The sequence below is a fragment of the Podarcis gaigeae genome, assembly GCF_964106915.1.
Source record: "Podarcis gaigeae genome assembly, chromosome: 13".
Classification (NCBI taxonomy): domain Eukaryota; kingdom Metazoa; phylum Chordata; class Lepidosauria; order Squamata; family Lacertidae; genus Podarcis; species Podarcis gaigeae.
The window spans coordinates 50046729-50063384 of NC_139689.1; the positions used below are offsets into that span (position 1 = coordinate 50046729).

The window sequence follows — 16656 nt, forward strand, 5'->3', positions numbered from 1 at the left end:
TATGTGTTGTTATTTGCAGTGCATGCCAAGACAGTCATGGGCACAAGAGCCAAGCTGGCCAGCTAATTAAGTATAAAAAAATATGTATGTGTTTAAACAGCCTTATAAAGGAGCATTGGAAATCTGCAAGATGAGCGAATATCTTATAACTTCTTCCGCAGGTGCGAGGATAGCTACAAGCCATGGACTTTCTGTCCTGCTTCTTGTTTGTGGCTTTGTGAAGGGTGCTTTGCTTTAATCTAAAAAGTGCTGACTTTTTCCAATATCACTTTCTCTTCTTAAAGCAAAGAGCAAATCGCCTGTAAAACCTACGGAGCGGACAGCAAAGTTGACCCTAACTTCCAACCACCTCTCTGCACCCAATGTACTCTAATTCTCTACACAAAAAGGAGCACCTTCTTCAGGACACACACACAAAAAACAAAATGTTAAAAAGAATTTTTTTGCAAAAGGAGAGAAGAGGCTAGCATATAGTTTCTTCAAGTCTTACTTTCTTTGGAATGTACCACTCGTCTTTTCTTTGAGGGGATCTGGAGTGGTGTAACAGAACATTGTTCAACTTGACGATAACATTTGCTTCCACTTTCCCCCCTCCTTTTTGATTCAGTGAAGAGAAGCATTGAATTCCCTTGAGTCTTCAGGGGTTGCCTAGAAATTTTTAGCATCATCTAACTGAACATTTGTTCTTATACTTGGACAAGCACCACTCTACGCGGAAAGGAAGCAGAATCCAAACTTCCCCTTTCCCAAATCCCAACCCAAAACTTGCTCGGCCTGCAAGATCTAAAACAACACAACCTTGTGTTGAAAGTGCTTTTTGTTCTAGGCAGCAAATCTGACAAGAATTCAAAGCTGCTCACTGTACAAGAGGACTATATGTTTCTGGACGAGGCGGAATAAAGTGTTGGAACTTCTCCTGCGCATCCTATCTTCTTTCATTTGATTTTCCCTCTCCCATTACTGTTTCTTGCTTTCTTTCCTGTTTGATGGTGGCAGCTGCTGGCCCTCACCAACCCCTGGGGAGCACTTGAAGGTTTCTATAAATACATCTTTTATTTGTGTGTGTTCTCTATTTTGATGTGTTTTCTCTAATTTTGCAACCCCTGTATATGCAAACCTAACTTAAATTCTGTAAATTGCTTACAGTATGTGTGATATAACTTCAGAATAGACATTCTGTGGTCCATCCTGCAAGCCAGTTTGAGTATTATCTCAGTGTGGTGCCACCAAATGACATCTCTGTTTCCTTTTCAACAACGCATTCATTTTAATTTGTAATTCAGTGCTATGTGAGATTTTGTAATCCATGCAATCACTTTTCACTGGTCTGAGCCCTTGCAGATGGCAATGCGCCCCTCTGTTTACTCTGTAAAAAATGCACATTAAAATTTGTTATGGTCTCCAAGCATTGAATTATTTGCATTGGATATATGTCATGTCGGAATTGTATTGAATCGTCTTTTAATTTATGTATGTTACTGGAGATGAAGTGATCTTGATTATATGGCCAGGAAAATGTAGAACTACAAATATTTTGATTATTTACTATATTTCCATACCACCGTTTATCCAAGGATTACAGGGCGGTTTACAATATAAAACCACACAAATGCATAACATAGTAACAAACAAAAACAGTAACTCTTTCACACACAAGGCCATAGCTTTTTTTACTGAGTCAAAGGCTTGGATACAGAGGAATGCTTTTGCCTGGCACCTAATGGTGTCTCATGAAGGTGCCAAATGAGCTTCCCCAGGGAGAGCATTCCACAGAAAAGACCTGCTCTCATGTTGCCACTCTCAGGACCTTTCATGGAGGAGACACACAAAGAGAGGCCTCAGATGGTGAACGCAAGATCCAGGTCAGTTCATATGGGGAGAGGCAGTCCTTGAGGTATTGGGGTCCCAAGCTGTTCAAGGCTCTATAGGTCAAATCCAGCACTTTAAATTGGGCCTGTAAACTAATCGGCAGCCAGTGCAGTCAGGCCAGAATTGGCATTATATGCTCAAAACGCTGCTCCAGTGCGCAATCTAGCTGCTGACTTCAGCACTAGCTGAAGTCTCTGAGTTGTCTTCATGCATAACACATTGCAGTAATGCGTTACCAAATCATAGACCAGGCACCCCCGAACTCAGCCCTCCAGCTGTTTTGGGACTGCAGTTCCCATCATCCCGGACCACTGGTCCTGTTAGCTAGGGATGATGGGAGTTGTAGTCCCAGAACAGCTGGAGGGCCGAGTTTCGGGATGCCTGGCATAAACAACAGAAATTAGGCTCTCCTTCTCCAGATAGCGGTGCAGCTGGGCCACCAACTGAATTGGATGGAAGGCACTCTGTGCTACTGAGGCTACCAGAAGTACCCCCAAGCTGTGTACCCGTATCCCATGGCATGCAATGGAAAGGCACAATGGAAAATCTGCCTCTGTATCTGGGTGGATCTTCTTTTAATTATGAGGCTAAGGAAAGAGAATTTGCTATCCTGCCTACCTTAGGGACATGGGTGGCGCTGTGGGTTAAACCACAGAGCCTAGGACTTGCCGATCAGAAGGTCGGCGGTTTGAATCCCTGTGACGGGGTGAGCTCCCGTTGCTCAGTCCCAGCTCCTGCCCACCTAGCAGTTCAAAAGCACGTCAAAGTGCAAGTAGATAAATAGGTAACGCTCTGGCGGGAAGGTAAATGGCATTTCCATGCACTGCTCTGGTTCGCCAAAAGTGGCTTAGTCATGCTGGCCACATGACCCGGAAGCTGTACACCGGCTCCCTCGGCCCATAAAGTAAGTTGAGCATGGCAACCCCAGAGTCGGTCACCTAATGGATCCCTAAAGGGGTCCCCTATATCTTTTACCTACCTGAATTCACTCAGAAGTCCCGAGGTTGCTTACTTTTTCCTTTCTTTATGAGGATTCTAATGGAATGTTTTGATTTTTATTGCACCCCTTATGTGAAAATGCGAGGTTTGCGATTTCCTGTACATGATTTGTAATGAGAATTGCTTTTGACTTTGGTAACAGGTAGGCAGATATGTCCAGGTCTTCAAATTATTTGACTCAAGGAGGAGGAGGGAGAAGGAACAGTACAATAAACTATCACAACTCTTTGTCGGTGGCTTACAATCTTAACAAGCAAGACACAAGGGGATAGCAAATGATTAAAAATGAGCATTTCTGCACTTGCTAAAATCCACAGTGCAGGTCCGTACCAAGTATGTATGTTCCGTATCTGAATCTATGCTGAAGTATTAGTTTTATTCCAGTTTCATTTTCCCAAAGAATCTTGGGAATTCTGGTTTGGTGAGAGTGCTGTAAATTCTCTGGTGAAGATCCCTACCTCTCTTCACAGAACCATTCATGCTGCCATTAGTTTACTGGAGGAAAGGGAGGGTTTAAAACAACTTGTTCCCAGAGGGTTGGGGAGAGGGTAGAGTGAGTATTATATAAGTTTATGGTATAGGAAGGATGTCTTCACAATATATCATGTGATAACAAGGTTTAGTACCTTTAAAAGTTGTGTAGACAGGAAAATGCCAGCCATGGGCATTCATAAGAATTTTTCGGATTCCCACTCAAAGGTGGGAACAGGGGAATTCCTCACAAAAAATGGGAATAGCACCTGCACACTTTGCCTCATATCTCAGGTTCTACATATGCTAGACATTTAATGTTTGTTATAAATTGAAAGCTTGGGACTCAGGGGATTATGGTTCTTGTGGGAGGGGGCAACTGCCTCACATCCCATGAATGGCCATGATGGCAGAACCTGCCACTTTTCTCACTCCTGCACAATAAGATGAATTTCCTTCTTCAGTGAAAAAAGAAGAAGAAGAAGAAAAGTAGAGGCTGTTCCTGAGGAACCAAATGAAAAAGTGAAGAATGAGAGGTAAGCAGTTATTGCAAAAGATACATTTCATACATGGATCAGATAGAAAACATAATAGACGATTAACAACAACACAACCAAATAAGCAAGTAAACAAAGCCTCTGGAAACAGACATGATTTCCATGAACTCAGTTCAGCAGATGTCTGAAATGTGAAATAGCCCCAAACTCTGAAAAATCTACACAAATCATAGTATATAGCTGATGGAGAAGCTGGTAACTTTGCCCATTTTACTGTTGCTAGTAGTTATCCCTGTGGCGATCACGCAGGGTCCCCAGACATTTAACGGTCCACTGATCCCTGTGCCACCATTTTGCTCAACTTCCCCGCTGCCACCAATCCATTACTCTCGGGTAAAACACTGAGTCCAGACAGTTGTCAAAAGTGAACCAAATAAACAAGTTTATTTTATAAACATTAACAAGTTTATGGTTTCTCAGATAATATTACTGTCAGTTTCTTAACTTTAGTTTCTTTAGCGGTCTATACCTTCCTAATACCATCTGACTGATTACAGTGGTATCTCAGGTTAAGTACTTAATTCATTCCGGAGGTCTGTTCTTAACCTGAAACTGTTCTTAACCTGAAGCACCACTTTAGCTAATGTGCTAAAGTGCTGCTGCCACCGTGCTGCCGAAGCACAATTTCAGTTCTCATCCTGAAGCAAAGTTCTTAACTCGAGGTATTATTTCTGGGTTAGCGGAGTCTGTAACCTGAAGCATATGTAACCTGTATATCAACGGTTTGACTGACTCCTCTTAACAGATTCTCACATCAGACTAGCCCAGCCCACAGACTTATCCTCTCTGCCTCTTCTCTAACTCCAGACTGACTTCTCAACCACCCTAACTCTAACTCCTCCCCTTGGGTTCCCATTGGTTAGTCATTTTACAATTAGTTAACCCTTTCCTTATGAACCCAGTATGATGTCACACACCTAGGAGGGCAAACGCCACAATCCCTTTTAATTTTCTTTATCTGAAATTCATTCTTGTAGTCAACTGGGTTTCTCTCTTCTGGCAGAGCATCCTCCTCCCCTTTGTCCACATTAGAATTGTTGCACTACAACTCCCATCGCCCATGACCATTTTTTTCCACATTGGCCAGGCTGATAGGTATTGGAGTCCAGCAAAGTCTGAAGGGTCAGTTTAGCTTCTTCATATACTGAGTTCATCAGGTAGGCTAGGGAACAACAATATACTTGATTACCTTCTTCCCAAGGTGAGGGGGGCGGGTGACCTAGCTAAGCCTGGCCTGTCAGTCTTAAGCATATTGGTTATATGAGGCTGATTATCCCACAAAACCATCAATATAAGCAGAACCACCATCAGAACACTCCATGCACATGACAGAGTGAACTGTGGTCCACTTATGACACAATACATTTATTAATATTTATAGTACCACAAGCAACGCCGGATTTAGGGTGGTCTTGGCAGGGTGCTGAGACGAAGGGGCACAAAATCGAGAAGATCCATAATTGAGAAATTTGGGGGTGCCAAATTTTGGTCTCTCACAGGGTGCCATATTACGAAAGATTCTGTTTTTGCTGCAGCAAACTAGCATGGCTATCTGTCTAAATATAGCTATAAGAGAGAGATGAATTACACAGATATTAGATTGTGTGAATTTGGTTTAGGCATTAAGAATATTCCTTCCTAACCCCCTTCCCAAGTGGAAAGCCCATATTAGAGATGACTATTTGCACTTGGCCATGTTATCAGCAAATGTCAGCTGGTGTTGACAGAGCTAAAAACATTAAGATCGAGGAATCAGATCGACTTACACATTTCAAAGGCTAATCTGCTATGATTAGTTTAGGCAAACAATGCTAAGCACAGAATAAATTGTTTAACACGAATCACTATAAATTGCTTAAGCCATCTGGTCCAATATTTCTTGAATGGCCAGTTTGGCTTATTTTGTTTTCTATATCTGAAGATTGATAGAATTATATAGGGTCACCTAGTCCAACCCCCTGCAATGAAGGAATCTCAACTAAAGCATCCATTACGGATGACCATCCAACCTCTGCTTGAAAATCTCCAAGGAAGGAGAGTCTACCACTGTTCAACAGCTCTGCCGGAAAGTTATTCCTGCTTAGTTCCATGAAACTTGAATCCAATAGTTCAGGTCCATCTTGCTCCATCTTTCATGCGATAGCCCCTTCGACATTTGAAAATGGCTATCCCCGCTCTTCTCAGTCTCCTCTTTTGCAGGCTAAGCTACCAAATGTGCAGCTGGAACATGGATTGGCCAGGAAACCAAGATATGCACCATGTTGAGTTTTATTTCCATTGAGTATGCAGAATTCACCTCTTTTTAATCAGACACATATTTCCCTCCCATCACTGGTGGGATTTAATCCCCTTATTGGAAAGGTCACTAGGACAGGAGAAAAGGGAATCCCAAAGTTCAGGTGGATCCTTGGAGAGACAAGCAAAATATTCAAAAACATTTCTGCAACAAGAGAAAGAAGATAGTGTGGTAGACAATGGAATAGCACTATGGAGCATAGCACTAGTTCTGTATAAATGCCCTGATTGATTAAAAAAACAACTTATGAGCTGACCCTACATACTTTGAGGAGCTTACGTAACTGCCATTACTCCTAAAACCACAATGCACATACAAAACTGTGTGTTGTGGCATCTCATTTTAGTACTATAAACCATGGACATTTTTAAACAGCCCTGTGCATCATCTAAAAAAACCAACCATATTTTTTTTTAAAAAATAATAATACAATGCCTATACAGTGGTACCTCAGAAGCTGAACAGAATCCATTCTGGAAATCCATTCAACTTCCAAAATGTTCAGAAACCAAGGCGCGGCTTCCAATTGGCTGCAGGAAGCTACTTTGGACGTTTGGGTTCCAAAGAATGTTCGCAAACTGGAACACTCACTTCTGTGTTTGTGGTGTTTGGGAACCAAAATGTCCGAGTTCCAGGGCATTCGGGATCCAAGGTATGGCTGTATCCCATGCTAATGCTATTAACAAGGTAATCACATAACTGTGAACATGATCTATAGTTGCAGGTTGTTTAGAGCATGGTTCTGATAACACTAAGGTTACAGTTTCAAGCCCCATATGGGACAGCTGCATATTCCTGCACTGCACAAGGGTTGAACTAGATGTCCCAGAGGTTCCCTTCCAACTCTACAATTCCATGATTCTATGGTATCAGTTAAGGGATGCGGGTGGCACTGTGGGTTAAACCACAGAGCCCAGGACCTGCCGATCAGAAGGTCAGCGGTTCAAATCCCCGCAACGGGGTGAGCTCCCGTTCCTTGGTCCCTGCTCCTGCCAACCTAGCAGTTCGAAAGCACGTCAAAGTGCAAGTACATAAATAGGTACTGCTCTGGTGGGAAGGTAAACGGCGTTTCTGTGCACTGCTCTGGTTCGCCATAAGTGGCTTAGTCCTGCTGGCCACATGACCCGGAAGCTGTACGCCGGCTCCCTCGGCCAATAAAGCAAGATGAGCGCCGCAACCCCAGAGTCGGTCACGACTGGACCTAATGGTCAGGGGTCCCTTTACCTTTATGGTATCAGTTATGCCACAAATGGTGCTTCTTGCGAGATCCATAAGTGGTCAAAGAGTATAAGAAATCATCAGTGGGAGGGTAAGAGATCCAACTGAAAGAAAGCTTGGAGTCAACTGCCTCTGACCTGAAAAGTCTGATCCAGGACTGATTGTGCACACACAATCCTAATCAAACTGTCTCCAGTAATACCAGCCACCTGCCTGTGGGGAGGAAGAGGGAACAGATGGCTGAATTCAGCCCTTCCTGCCATCCTCCCTATGAACAGATGATCACAGGCATTAAAAGCTGCCTCACTAGCAGCTGCAGCTCTGAGACTAAAATTTTCTGCCAGGCGTAAGGAGCACACATCACCTATTTGCAAGTGCATTTCCTTCTGTTGAATCAGGGAAACAGAAGGAAGTGCAAATAAGTGAGGAGAGGATTGACGACAAAACTACATGGCTTTGGGTTATAGTCAAAGAAGCTGGTTTCTTACTCAGCATTTGGTACTGTATAATCTCCAAATCTTTCTGTATGCTCTGAATGACCAGCCCAGAATGTCCCTACAAAATCTTTTTTTATATATAGAATATTTATTAAAATTTTCAATAATAATACAGTAAAAAGAAAAAAAGAAAAAAATAACAAAAATACAAAAAGAAAAATAATTAAAAACACACAAAGTTTCCATTACTTATTTTCATTAACTTATTTCCCGGACCTCCTCATACCTCCCTTTTTTGTATTCCAATTCAAATTGTTAGTTCAGCAAATCCTTACCAATAAATTTTTACCTATTTCTAAACCTTTTTTTTCCCCTTCCATATTCTCTTAAAGCATTACAGCTGGAAACCACTTAGTTTCTATCCAACATCATTCTAACATTCCTTAATTTTGCAATATTTCTGTAAATAGTCTTTAAATTTCTTCCAATCTTCTTCCGCCGATTCTTCTCCCTGGTCTCGGATTCTGCCAGTCATTTCTGCCAATCCCATATAGTCCATCACCTTCGTCTGCCATTCTTCCAGAGTGGGTAGATCTTGTATCTCCTACAAAATCTAATTCATCCGAGGATCACAGGGCAGTTTACAGTATCAAAGCACAAAAATACATACCATAATAACCAACAAAAACAATGCTCTTCCCCCCAGTTTAAAAGGCCTCCCTGAGGGAAAATCCCACAAGCAGGAGCCACCATAGAAAAGGCCTACTCTTGCTTTTCGACCCTCCAAACCTCTCATGAAAGAAGCATATGAAGAAAAGGCCTCAGATGATGATCACAGGGGCTGGGTCAGTTCCTATGGACATCAGGGCAGTTGTGTGGCAGTTCTGAAAGACTGCATAACTGCATTTACACCTCTGTTGAACTGGTGGAGTGTCTCTGGGTCAATAGAAGTCTGATCTGTTTGCAAGTCCCTGAACAAGAGTGTAACAACTGCAGACACTGAACTGGGTCCTTCCCCAAGGTGGATCATGGAACATAGGCAGAAAGTAAGTTGGTGTTTCTTGTTTCGTGGTGGGACTTGTGATCCCCACTCCCTATGGAAGAAGGCCGGGTCCACCCTCTAAGCAAAGTGAGCCAAGGGAGCACAAAATTGAGAAGACCCATCACTGAGAAGATTCATTTGGGAGTGCCAGATTTTGGCTTTGCTGAGGGCACCATACTATCAAAGATTACCAAAGTCCGCCCAGTGTCAGTTACTTCTGGTGGCTGATGAGGGGCAGTGAAGGAGAGATTGGTAGCTCAATCTCAGCTACTAATCTGAATGTTACAGTTGTTCCCACCTCTCTTCTTTCCACTTCTGGCAGCACTTTTCAAGATCAGCACTGCCTTCACTGCTCGCCTTCCTAGTCATTGCATGGAGGGCACATGTCCCAGTTAGGAGAGGGAAGAAAAGTTGTTGGGGGCATTTTAAAATTGCAGCCTTCTCTCAGCCCCTTCCGTGAGTTTAGTTGCTTGCCTGTTCTCCACTGCAAGGTGTTGGGGGAGGGGATCCTTAGTAGCCTAACTGGACTTCTGACAGCTTGTCAATCCTCAGGCAGGAGCTAAATGTTAAGGGAACTGGGCAGCAGCAATAGGAATTTGCCTTCATTCATGCATTTCAAAACACATGGCAGGGCTTTAGCTCAGTGGCTGTCAAGCTTTTTTTCTCTGGGCCACACGTTTCAGAATGAAAATTTGCTGGCGCCACACCAATTTTTTTTTCATTGGTAAGAAATATTTTGGAAGACAAAAAGAAACCACAACCTGCTGTGTTTGATATATAACATAGAACACAATTACTTTATAATAAATAAATAAAATTTTATTATTACAGGCCTTTGGCCAAGGCTCAGTCTGACCCCCTCCTTTGGTAATCCTCATAGAACTCTAGCCCAATGGTTGCCATTAATTTAATTCTGAATTGATTTTAGAATGAATTGATTTTAGAATGTATTTCAATTAATAGATTGTGATTTTATGTAAACTGTGTTACTTTTACGCTCTGAGCCCGGCTTCGGCTGGGGAGGGAGGGGATATAAATAAATATTATTATTATTATTATATGATCATGGGACATCCAGAAAGTATGAAACAATCCAGCTACATAAGAACATGAATCATTCCCAAAATGCGATGATAAACAAGCCTTTTGCATACGTATATTATAAATATGTACACAAACTCAATGAGAGGTGTGAGTTTGCTTTTGCCAGGTAATCTCATTTACAGTATATTAGGTCTAATTTGAGAAAAGCAAAGTCTCATCTCCTCATCAACACAACAAAGCTTTTCTCTTTCTAGATCCTGCATATTTGTCACAGCTGAAAATCCCTCTTCACAGCAATATGTTCTGCAGAACTGTAAAATAAGAGCCAATGCTCTTGAAGAGAGGTGTGGATACTGTTTCTGGTTGAATATCAAAACAAAAAGTATTTTGATGTTATACTATACAGTCATACCTCATGTTACGTCCGCTTCATGTTACGTTCTTTCAGGTTACGTTCCGGAAAGGGCTACTTCCGGGTTTCACCGCTCGCGCATGCGCAGAAGCGCAAAATAACATCACATGCATGCGCAGAAGCAGTGAATTGCAACCTGCACGTGTGCAGATGCACCTCTGCGGGTTGCGCTTTTTTCATGTTGCGAACGGGCTCCGGAACGGATCCTGTTTGCAACCAGAGGTACCACTGTACTACACGGAAATGTTTAAATGTTTCTTTTATTGTCCTTGAATCTTCCTGCCACACTTGCCATCCTCTCCTGCCACACCAACGCGGTGCGCCACACCCTTTGAGAACCACTGCTCTGGCTGGAGCCTGGCTTCTTTGTCAGAATGGCTACCAGCACAGAAACGTGGTTGATGACGGCGGCGGCGCCCCCATTCAGGTAAATTACGCTTGTAATGTTGGCTGTTAGGACAAACAGTAGGCAGAAGACAACACATAACTGCATCCAACCAACTCAGTCTGTTTGGAGGCACCAGGAGAAGGGAAAATGTTCTCTTCCCCCACACTTCCACACACACACCTTGTTTGCTAATTAAAAATAAGTTTCTCAATGCAGTCATCTTTCCTCCCTACAGAGAAGTGCAAACTTCAGCAATTGAACAATTCACAACACCACACCAACGCAATGATGTGGCACTTTTAGATAAAGTAAAATGTCCATTAGATAAAGTAAAATGTCCACAGAAGTGTGCATATGGAGAATGCTGAATTGGGCACTCTCCAATTGGTAAGAAGAAATCTGCTGTGAAATAATTATGTCTTCTTTTTAAAAAAATATGGAGGTAGGATGCTAAAGTCTCTATTTGCAAGGTCTGCACTTGTTTAGAAAGAAATCTCTTGATGTTAGCCACCCGTAGCTATTTAATTTCACTCTGTGCTTTGTAACAGCTCATATGTAAATCATTTATATGTGATCTGTTCTCTTATTCTTGCAGTGGAAGGAAGCACCAGTCAACTTCTGAAAGTGATTTCACCCTCTGCAAAGCCTTTCTCCACCCTTGCCACAATATATAATATTGTGGTCTGTCCAGTAGGATTGTATCAAAAATGGGCAATTGCCAGCATCTGTCCTTCAGTTTTTCCAAAATTTTCTTCCCCAGTGAAAGGTTTCTGTTTTTCTTCCTCATTGTCTTGCTACTACAGAATTTCTGCGGGGTGGGATTTTGAGCTTACATTATAATTGCAGTGTGGCTTGAAGTTGGAATGCCTCTCCCTGCCCCACAACACTCCACAAGCTCATTGGCTGCTTGCATTTCCTGATCTTGAAAGAGACCCATGGGAGGAGTTTCCTCCTGATATTTTCCCCTGGGTTTCAATTGATGTGCCAGCAGCTGAGAAGCCTGCAGAGTGAAGACCACTGACTGGTGAGATTTGTAGAATGGAAACCATTCACAACCATCCCTTCACCAACTCAAAAGCAAGACAAGTGCACCTAAAGCCTTGCAGTTGCTTTCGCTGCGCAGCGATCCCTCTTGCTGTTCTGGCTTCTGAGATTCAGAATATTATTTTTTCTTGTTTTCCTCCTCCAAAAACTAAGTGCATCTTATGGTCTGGTGCATCTTATAGAGTGAAAAATACGGTAAATAAGCAACCCCACTATGGTGGTACTTCGGGTTACAGACGCTTCAGGTTACAGATGCTTCAGGTTACAGACTCCGCTAACCCAGAAATAGTACCTCGGGTTAAGAATTTTGCTTCAGGATGAGAACAGAAGTTGTGTGGCAGCAGCAGGAGGCCCCATTAGCTAAAGTGGTGTCTCAGGTTAAGAACAGTTTCAGGTTAAGAACGGACCTCCAGAACGAATTAAGTTCTTAACCTGAGCTACCACTGTAACTCTTTAAAACAAAGTATTTAGGGGACGCAGGTGGCGCTGTGGGTTAAAGCCTCAGCGCCTAGGACTTGCCGATCTAAAGGTCAGCGGTTCGAATCCCTGCGGCGGGGTGCGCTCCCGCTGCTCGGTCCCAGCGCCTGCCAACCTAGCAGTTCGAAAGCACCTCCGGGTGCAAGTAGATAAATAGGGACCGCTTACCAGCGGGAAGGTAAACGGCGTTTCCGTGTGCGGCTCTGGCTCGCCAGAGCAGCGATGTCACGCTGGCCACGTGACCCGGAAGTGTCTCCGGACAGCGCTGGCCCCTGGCCTCTTGAGTGAGATGGGCGCACAACCCCAGAGTCTGTCAAGACTGGCCCGTACGGGCAGGGGTACCTTTACCTTTACCTTTTACCTATTTCCCCTTCTTCCAAAGGACTATAGACTTGCAAAGTAGATCATGAGGTGTGGTTGTTGTTGTTGTTGTTGTTTAAGTGGCAAGGGAAATAAAGAGAAAATGAATTTCAAGCATTCTTTCTTGAAAGAATGTGTTATCTTTGACAATACGGCCGTGGCATATTTTACCCCTTGCATTAACTAGAATATAGGATTTCCATGTGAGGCTGCAGTTCAAAGAATACATACTAATGAGCGAGCTCCGTTGAGAACAGCAGGACTTACTTATGAGTAAGCATGTGAAAGAGTAAGCTGTTTAGTGTGCAGCCTTGGTAAGAATTTTTCTCAGTTAATTGGGACTGGATTGAATAATTTTAAAACTTGATTAATATAGACAAAATAAATCAGCCTCTGGTAGATTTGGAGTCATTTCAGCTCTGGTCTGAAAGAAAAAAGGCAAGGATTTTCTTCAGCAGTACACTTGTTTTTGTGGGTGATTGATGGATAATCCAGCCCTATGTCAGCACCGCAACAGATAGTTAATTGCACCGAGAGAATTATCCAACATCAGCACTTCAGTTTACTGACTTTTCCCAGAAAAGGACACAGAACTGCATCTATTTATCAGAACTAATCAGCATCAGCAGTCAATCTCCAGAGCTACTTGCCTTCCTTCTTCAGATAATCCTTGTTCTTTGTTTGTGGAACATGGCTGATTTTCTTACATTGCTAGACGGGCTTAGATGCTCCAGCTTCCTGTCTGGGATTTGACCACAGGACTTTTGTTGTGCTGCTAAAGTGAAAATCAAAACTAATTTTGGTGGTTAGTCTATAATGAGCCCAAATCCATGTTGTGCTGGATATTCTGAGAGTCTGGATGATAAACAATATTAACAGGTCTGGATGGTATGCAGCACTAACAAACAAACAAAAAATCATTCTGTAAAATACAGTTAGCTTGAACAGGGCACTCAACAACTCATCCACCACACATGTCTGCTATTGCTGCCCCTTTTATAGAAAATCTGGTCCTCATAACAGTCGTAGGCAGTTGAGTCTAGCTGCCATTTCAGTTTCCATTGGAGTATCAAAGGGCATTTGTTCACGGTCAACTCAAACCCAGCACTGTCCCTGAAGTAGAATTTTTGCACAAAGGGCCGTAAGTGGGGAAAGTACAGAAGCAATTTCTATCAACTAATACAGCTTTAAAAATACATTTTCATGAGACCTTTTAAGCATTACTACCTTGCCACTAGCAGACAATTTTCCATGGATTCATTCCACTGTAACATTTAAAGGCCTACTACAACCATATGAGGCAGGATTGGTCACATATATTGCAAAACTGGGAAAGAAGTTTTCTTACAAGCAGAGCTGTCTCCAGACATTCTGCTGCCTGAGGCGAAGGGCAAGATGGCTTACTCCCCCCAAGGCTCATGCAGAAGCCAATTGGATTGGTGTTGAACCTTGCTCCAGTACTGAGGAAAGGGCAGGTTCTTCCACTGCACTTGAGGGCAGCAGGCTAGTGCAGTGGGTACAGGGCAGGTCACATGGCACTCATAGTTCTGTCCACTTCCTGCATCTCAGCATCTGCCGCCTGAGGCAGCTGCCTCACTCTGCCTCATCATAGGGCTGTCCCTGCTTACAGAGGTGAAGATATGGTGTCAGACAGAGCAGATAATACTGGACTAAACAGACCAAGTTTGGAGGGAAAGTCTCATCAATTGTAGGTATAGTACATTGGTTTGCATATTTACCTGAAACTAGCAATAGCTCTTACTGGTAATAGACAAGTCTGAACTATCTACCTTTTAGTGGGACCTATAAGTCAGAATTCATCATGCGAAAGGCTGGACTGGATGAATGCCAAGCTGGAATCAAGATTGACAGAAGAAACATCAACAACCTCAGATATACAGATGACACAACCTTGATGACAGAAAGTGAGGAGGAATTAAAGAACCTTTTAATGAGGGTGAAAGAGGAGAGTGCAAAATACGGTCTGAAGCTCAACATCAAAAAAACTAAGATCATGGCCACTGGTCCTATCACCTCCTGGCAAATAGAAGGGGAAGAAATGGAGGCAGTAAGAGATTTTAATTTCTTGGGTTCCCTGGTCACTGCAGATGGTGGCAGCAGTCACAAAAATAAAAGACGCCTGCTTCTTGGGAGAAAAGCAATGACAAATCTAGACAGCATCTTAAAAAGCAGAGACATCACCTTACTGACAAAGGTCCATATAGTTAAAGCTATGGTTTTCCCAGTAGTGATGTATGGACGTGAGAACTGGACCATAAAGAAGGCTGATCACCAAAGAATTGATGCTTTTGAATTATGGTGCTGGAGGAGAAACTTGAAAGTCCCATGGACTGCAAGAAGATCAAACCTATTCTTACTTATGAAACTCAGCCCTGAGTGCTCACTGGAAGGACAGATCCTGAAGCTGAGGCTCCAATACTTTGGCCACCTCATGAGAAGAGAAGACTCCCTGGAAAAGACCCTGATGTTAGGAAAGATTGAGGACACAAGGAGAAGGGGATGACAGAGGACCAGATGGTTGGACAATGTTCTCGAAGCTACTAACATGAGTTTAACCAAACTGTGGGAGGCAATGGAAGACAGGAGTGCCTGGCGTGCTCTGGTCCATGGGGTCAAGAAAAGTCAGACACAACTAAATGACTAAACAACAACAACAATAAGTCAGAGGTAGAGGAAGAGCACATGCCTGCTTGCAGAAGGTCCCAGGAGAAATCTTTAGCATTCTCTATTCAAGCAAACCTTTTGGAAAAATGAAAATGTGCCCTCTACATGTTTTGTACCATAGTTCTCATCATCCCCGACCATTGAGCATGCTGGCTGGGGCCGACAGGGGTTGGGCTCCAACAGCATCTGGAAGGTACCAGGTTGGGAAAGGCTGCAAATGATCTTGGGCTTCAGGTGCAGGGGAGAGCCACAGCAAGGCCGGGCAAATAACAATGGCTGCATGGACCAACAGCTTGGTTCATTATAAAGGAGCTTCATATTTTAAAAAATTCTGTACACAGAAAAATACATATAGTGGTACCTCAGGTTAAGAACTTAATTCGTTCTGGAGGTCCGTTTTTAACCTGAAACTGTTCTTAACCTGAAGCACCACTTTAGCTAATGGGGCCTCCCACTGCCACCGTGCCGCTGCTGCGCGATTTCTGTTCTCATCCTGAAGCAAAGTTCTTAACCCGAGGTTTTATTTCTGGGTTAGCGGAGTCTGTAACCTGAAGGATCTGTAACCTGAAGTGTCTGTAACCTGAGGTACCACTATATTGGGGAGGAGGGTTGTAGTGTAACTTCCTTTCCAACACACCTGGATTTTAAAATGGCACAGCCCTGAGACAGGTTGACCTCTGTTTGTGAATCATAGGCCAGAGTGATTTGTGGAAGAATTTCCATCCAGATGATTATTACATTGGCACAGCAAAAAACCAACAACAACCAGAGCTGATTTCATAATCTCATGTGACCCCACTGACTAATTTCATCTTAAGCATGCACAATCTCTTCCTGAAGCAGCCGGCGTCAACGTCTCCCATGCCAAATGTTTGAAGTCAGTGAATGCAGAGCTGCTGAATTAGGAATTTAGTCTTTTGCAGAGACAGGATTTAAATTTGACTTCTTATTTGGGGCGAGGGGGACTGGGCTGCCTTTTCAGCTGAATCTGCTTCCTGTTCCAGCTCCCTTTTTCCTCTTCTCTTCTATGCCTGGATGCATTTCTGTATTTCCCAGTTACCTGGGAACTTGCTGGAACTCAGTTCCAGCACCTCTCAGCTGGGCTTCATTGCAATTATAAGGAAAAAAAGGGAGGCATTCACGTTGAGCTCTGGCACTTCTTTCTCTAGCACTGGGTACTATACCCTCCAACATTTCTCCGATGAAAATAGGGCCGTCCCATTCCATAATGATAATTTTACTATTTATAGCCCACACATCTAGTTGGGTTGCCCCAGTGCTCTGGGCAGCTTCCAACATATATAAAAAGATAATAAAACATTTTTAAAAACCCTTCCCTATACAGGATTGTTTTCAG

The 16656-nt window shown here is 43.1% G+C and overlaps 1 protein-coding gene across 3 annotated transcripts in view; it reads left to right on the plus strand.

Annotated features, from left to right (window-relative positions):
• VSTM2A (V-set and transmembrane domain containing 2A) overlaps nt 1–1400 on the plus strand; it is a 40707-nt gene extending 39307 nt beyond the window's left edge. Inside the window, exon 5 of one of the 3 annotated variants that reach the window (XM_083709918.1) lies at nt 20–1400. In XM_083709918.1, coding sequence (XP_083566044.1) covers nt 20–66 — 47 coding nt within the window. In that variant the 3' untranslated portion in view covers nt 67–1400. The remainder of the gene's footprint in view (nt 1–19) is intronic. The other 2 variants (XM_083709917.1, XM_083709916.1) reach the window with 2 other exon arrangements.
• Nucleotides 1401–16656: the final 15256 nt, after the last annotated feature.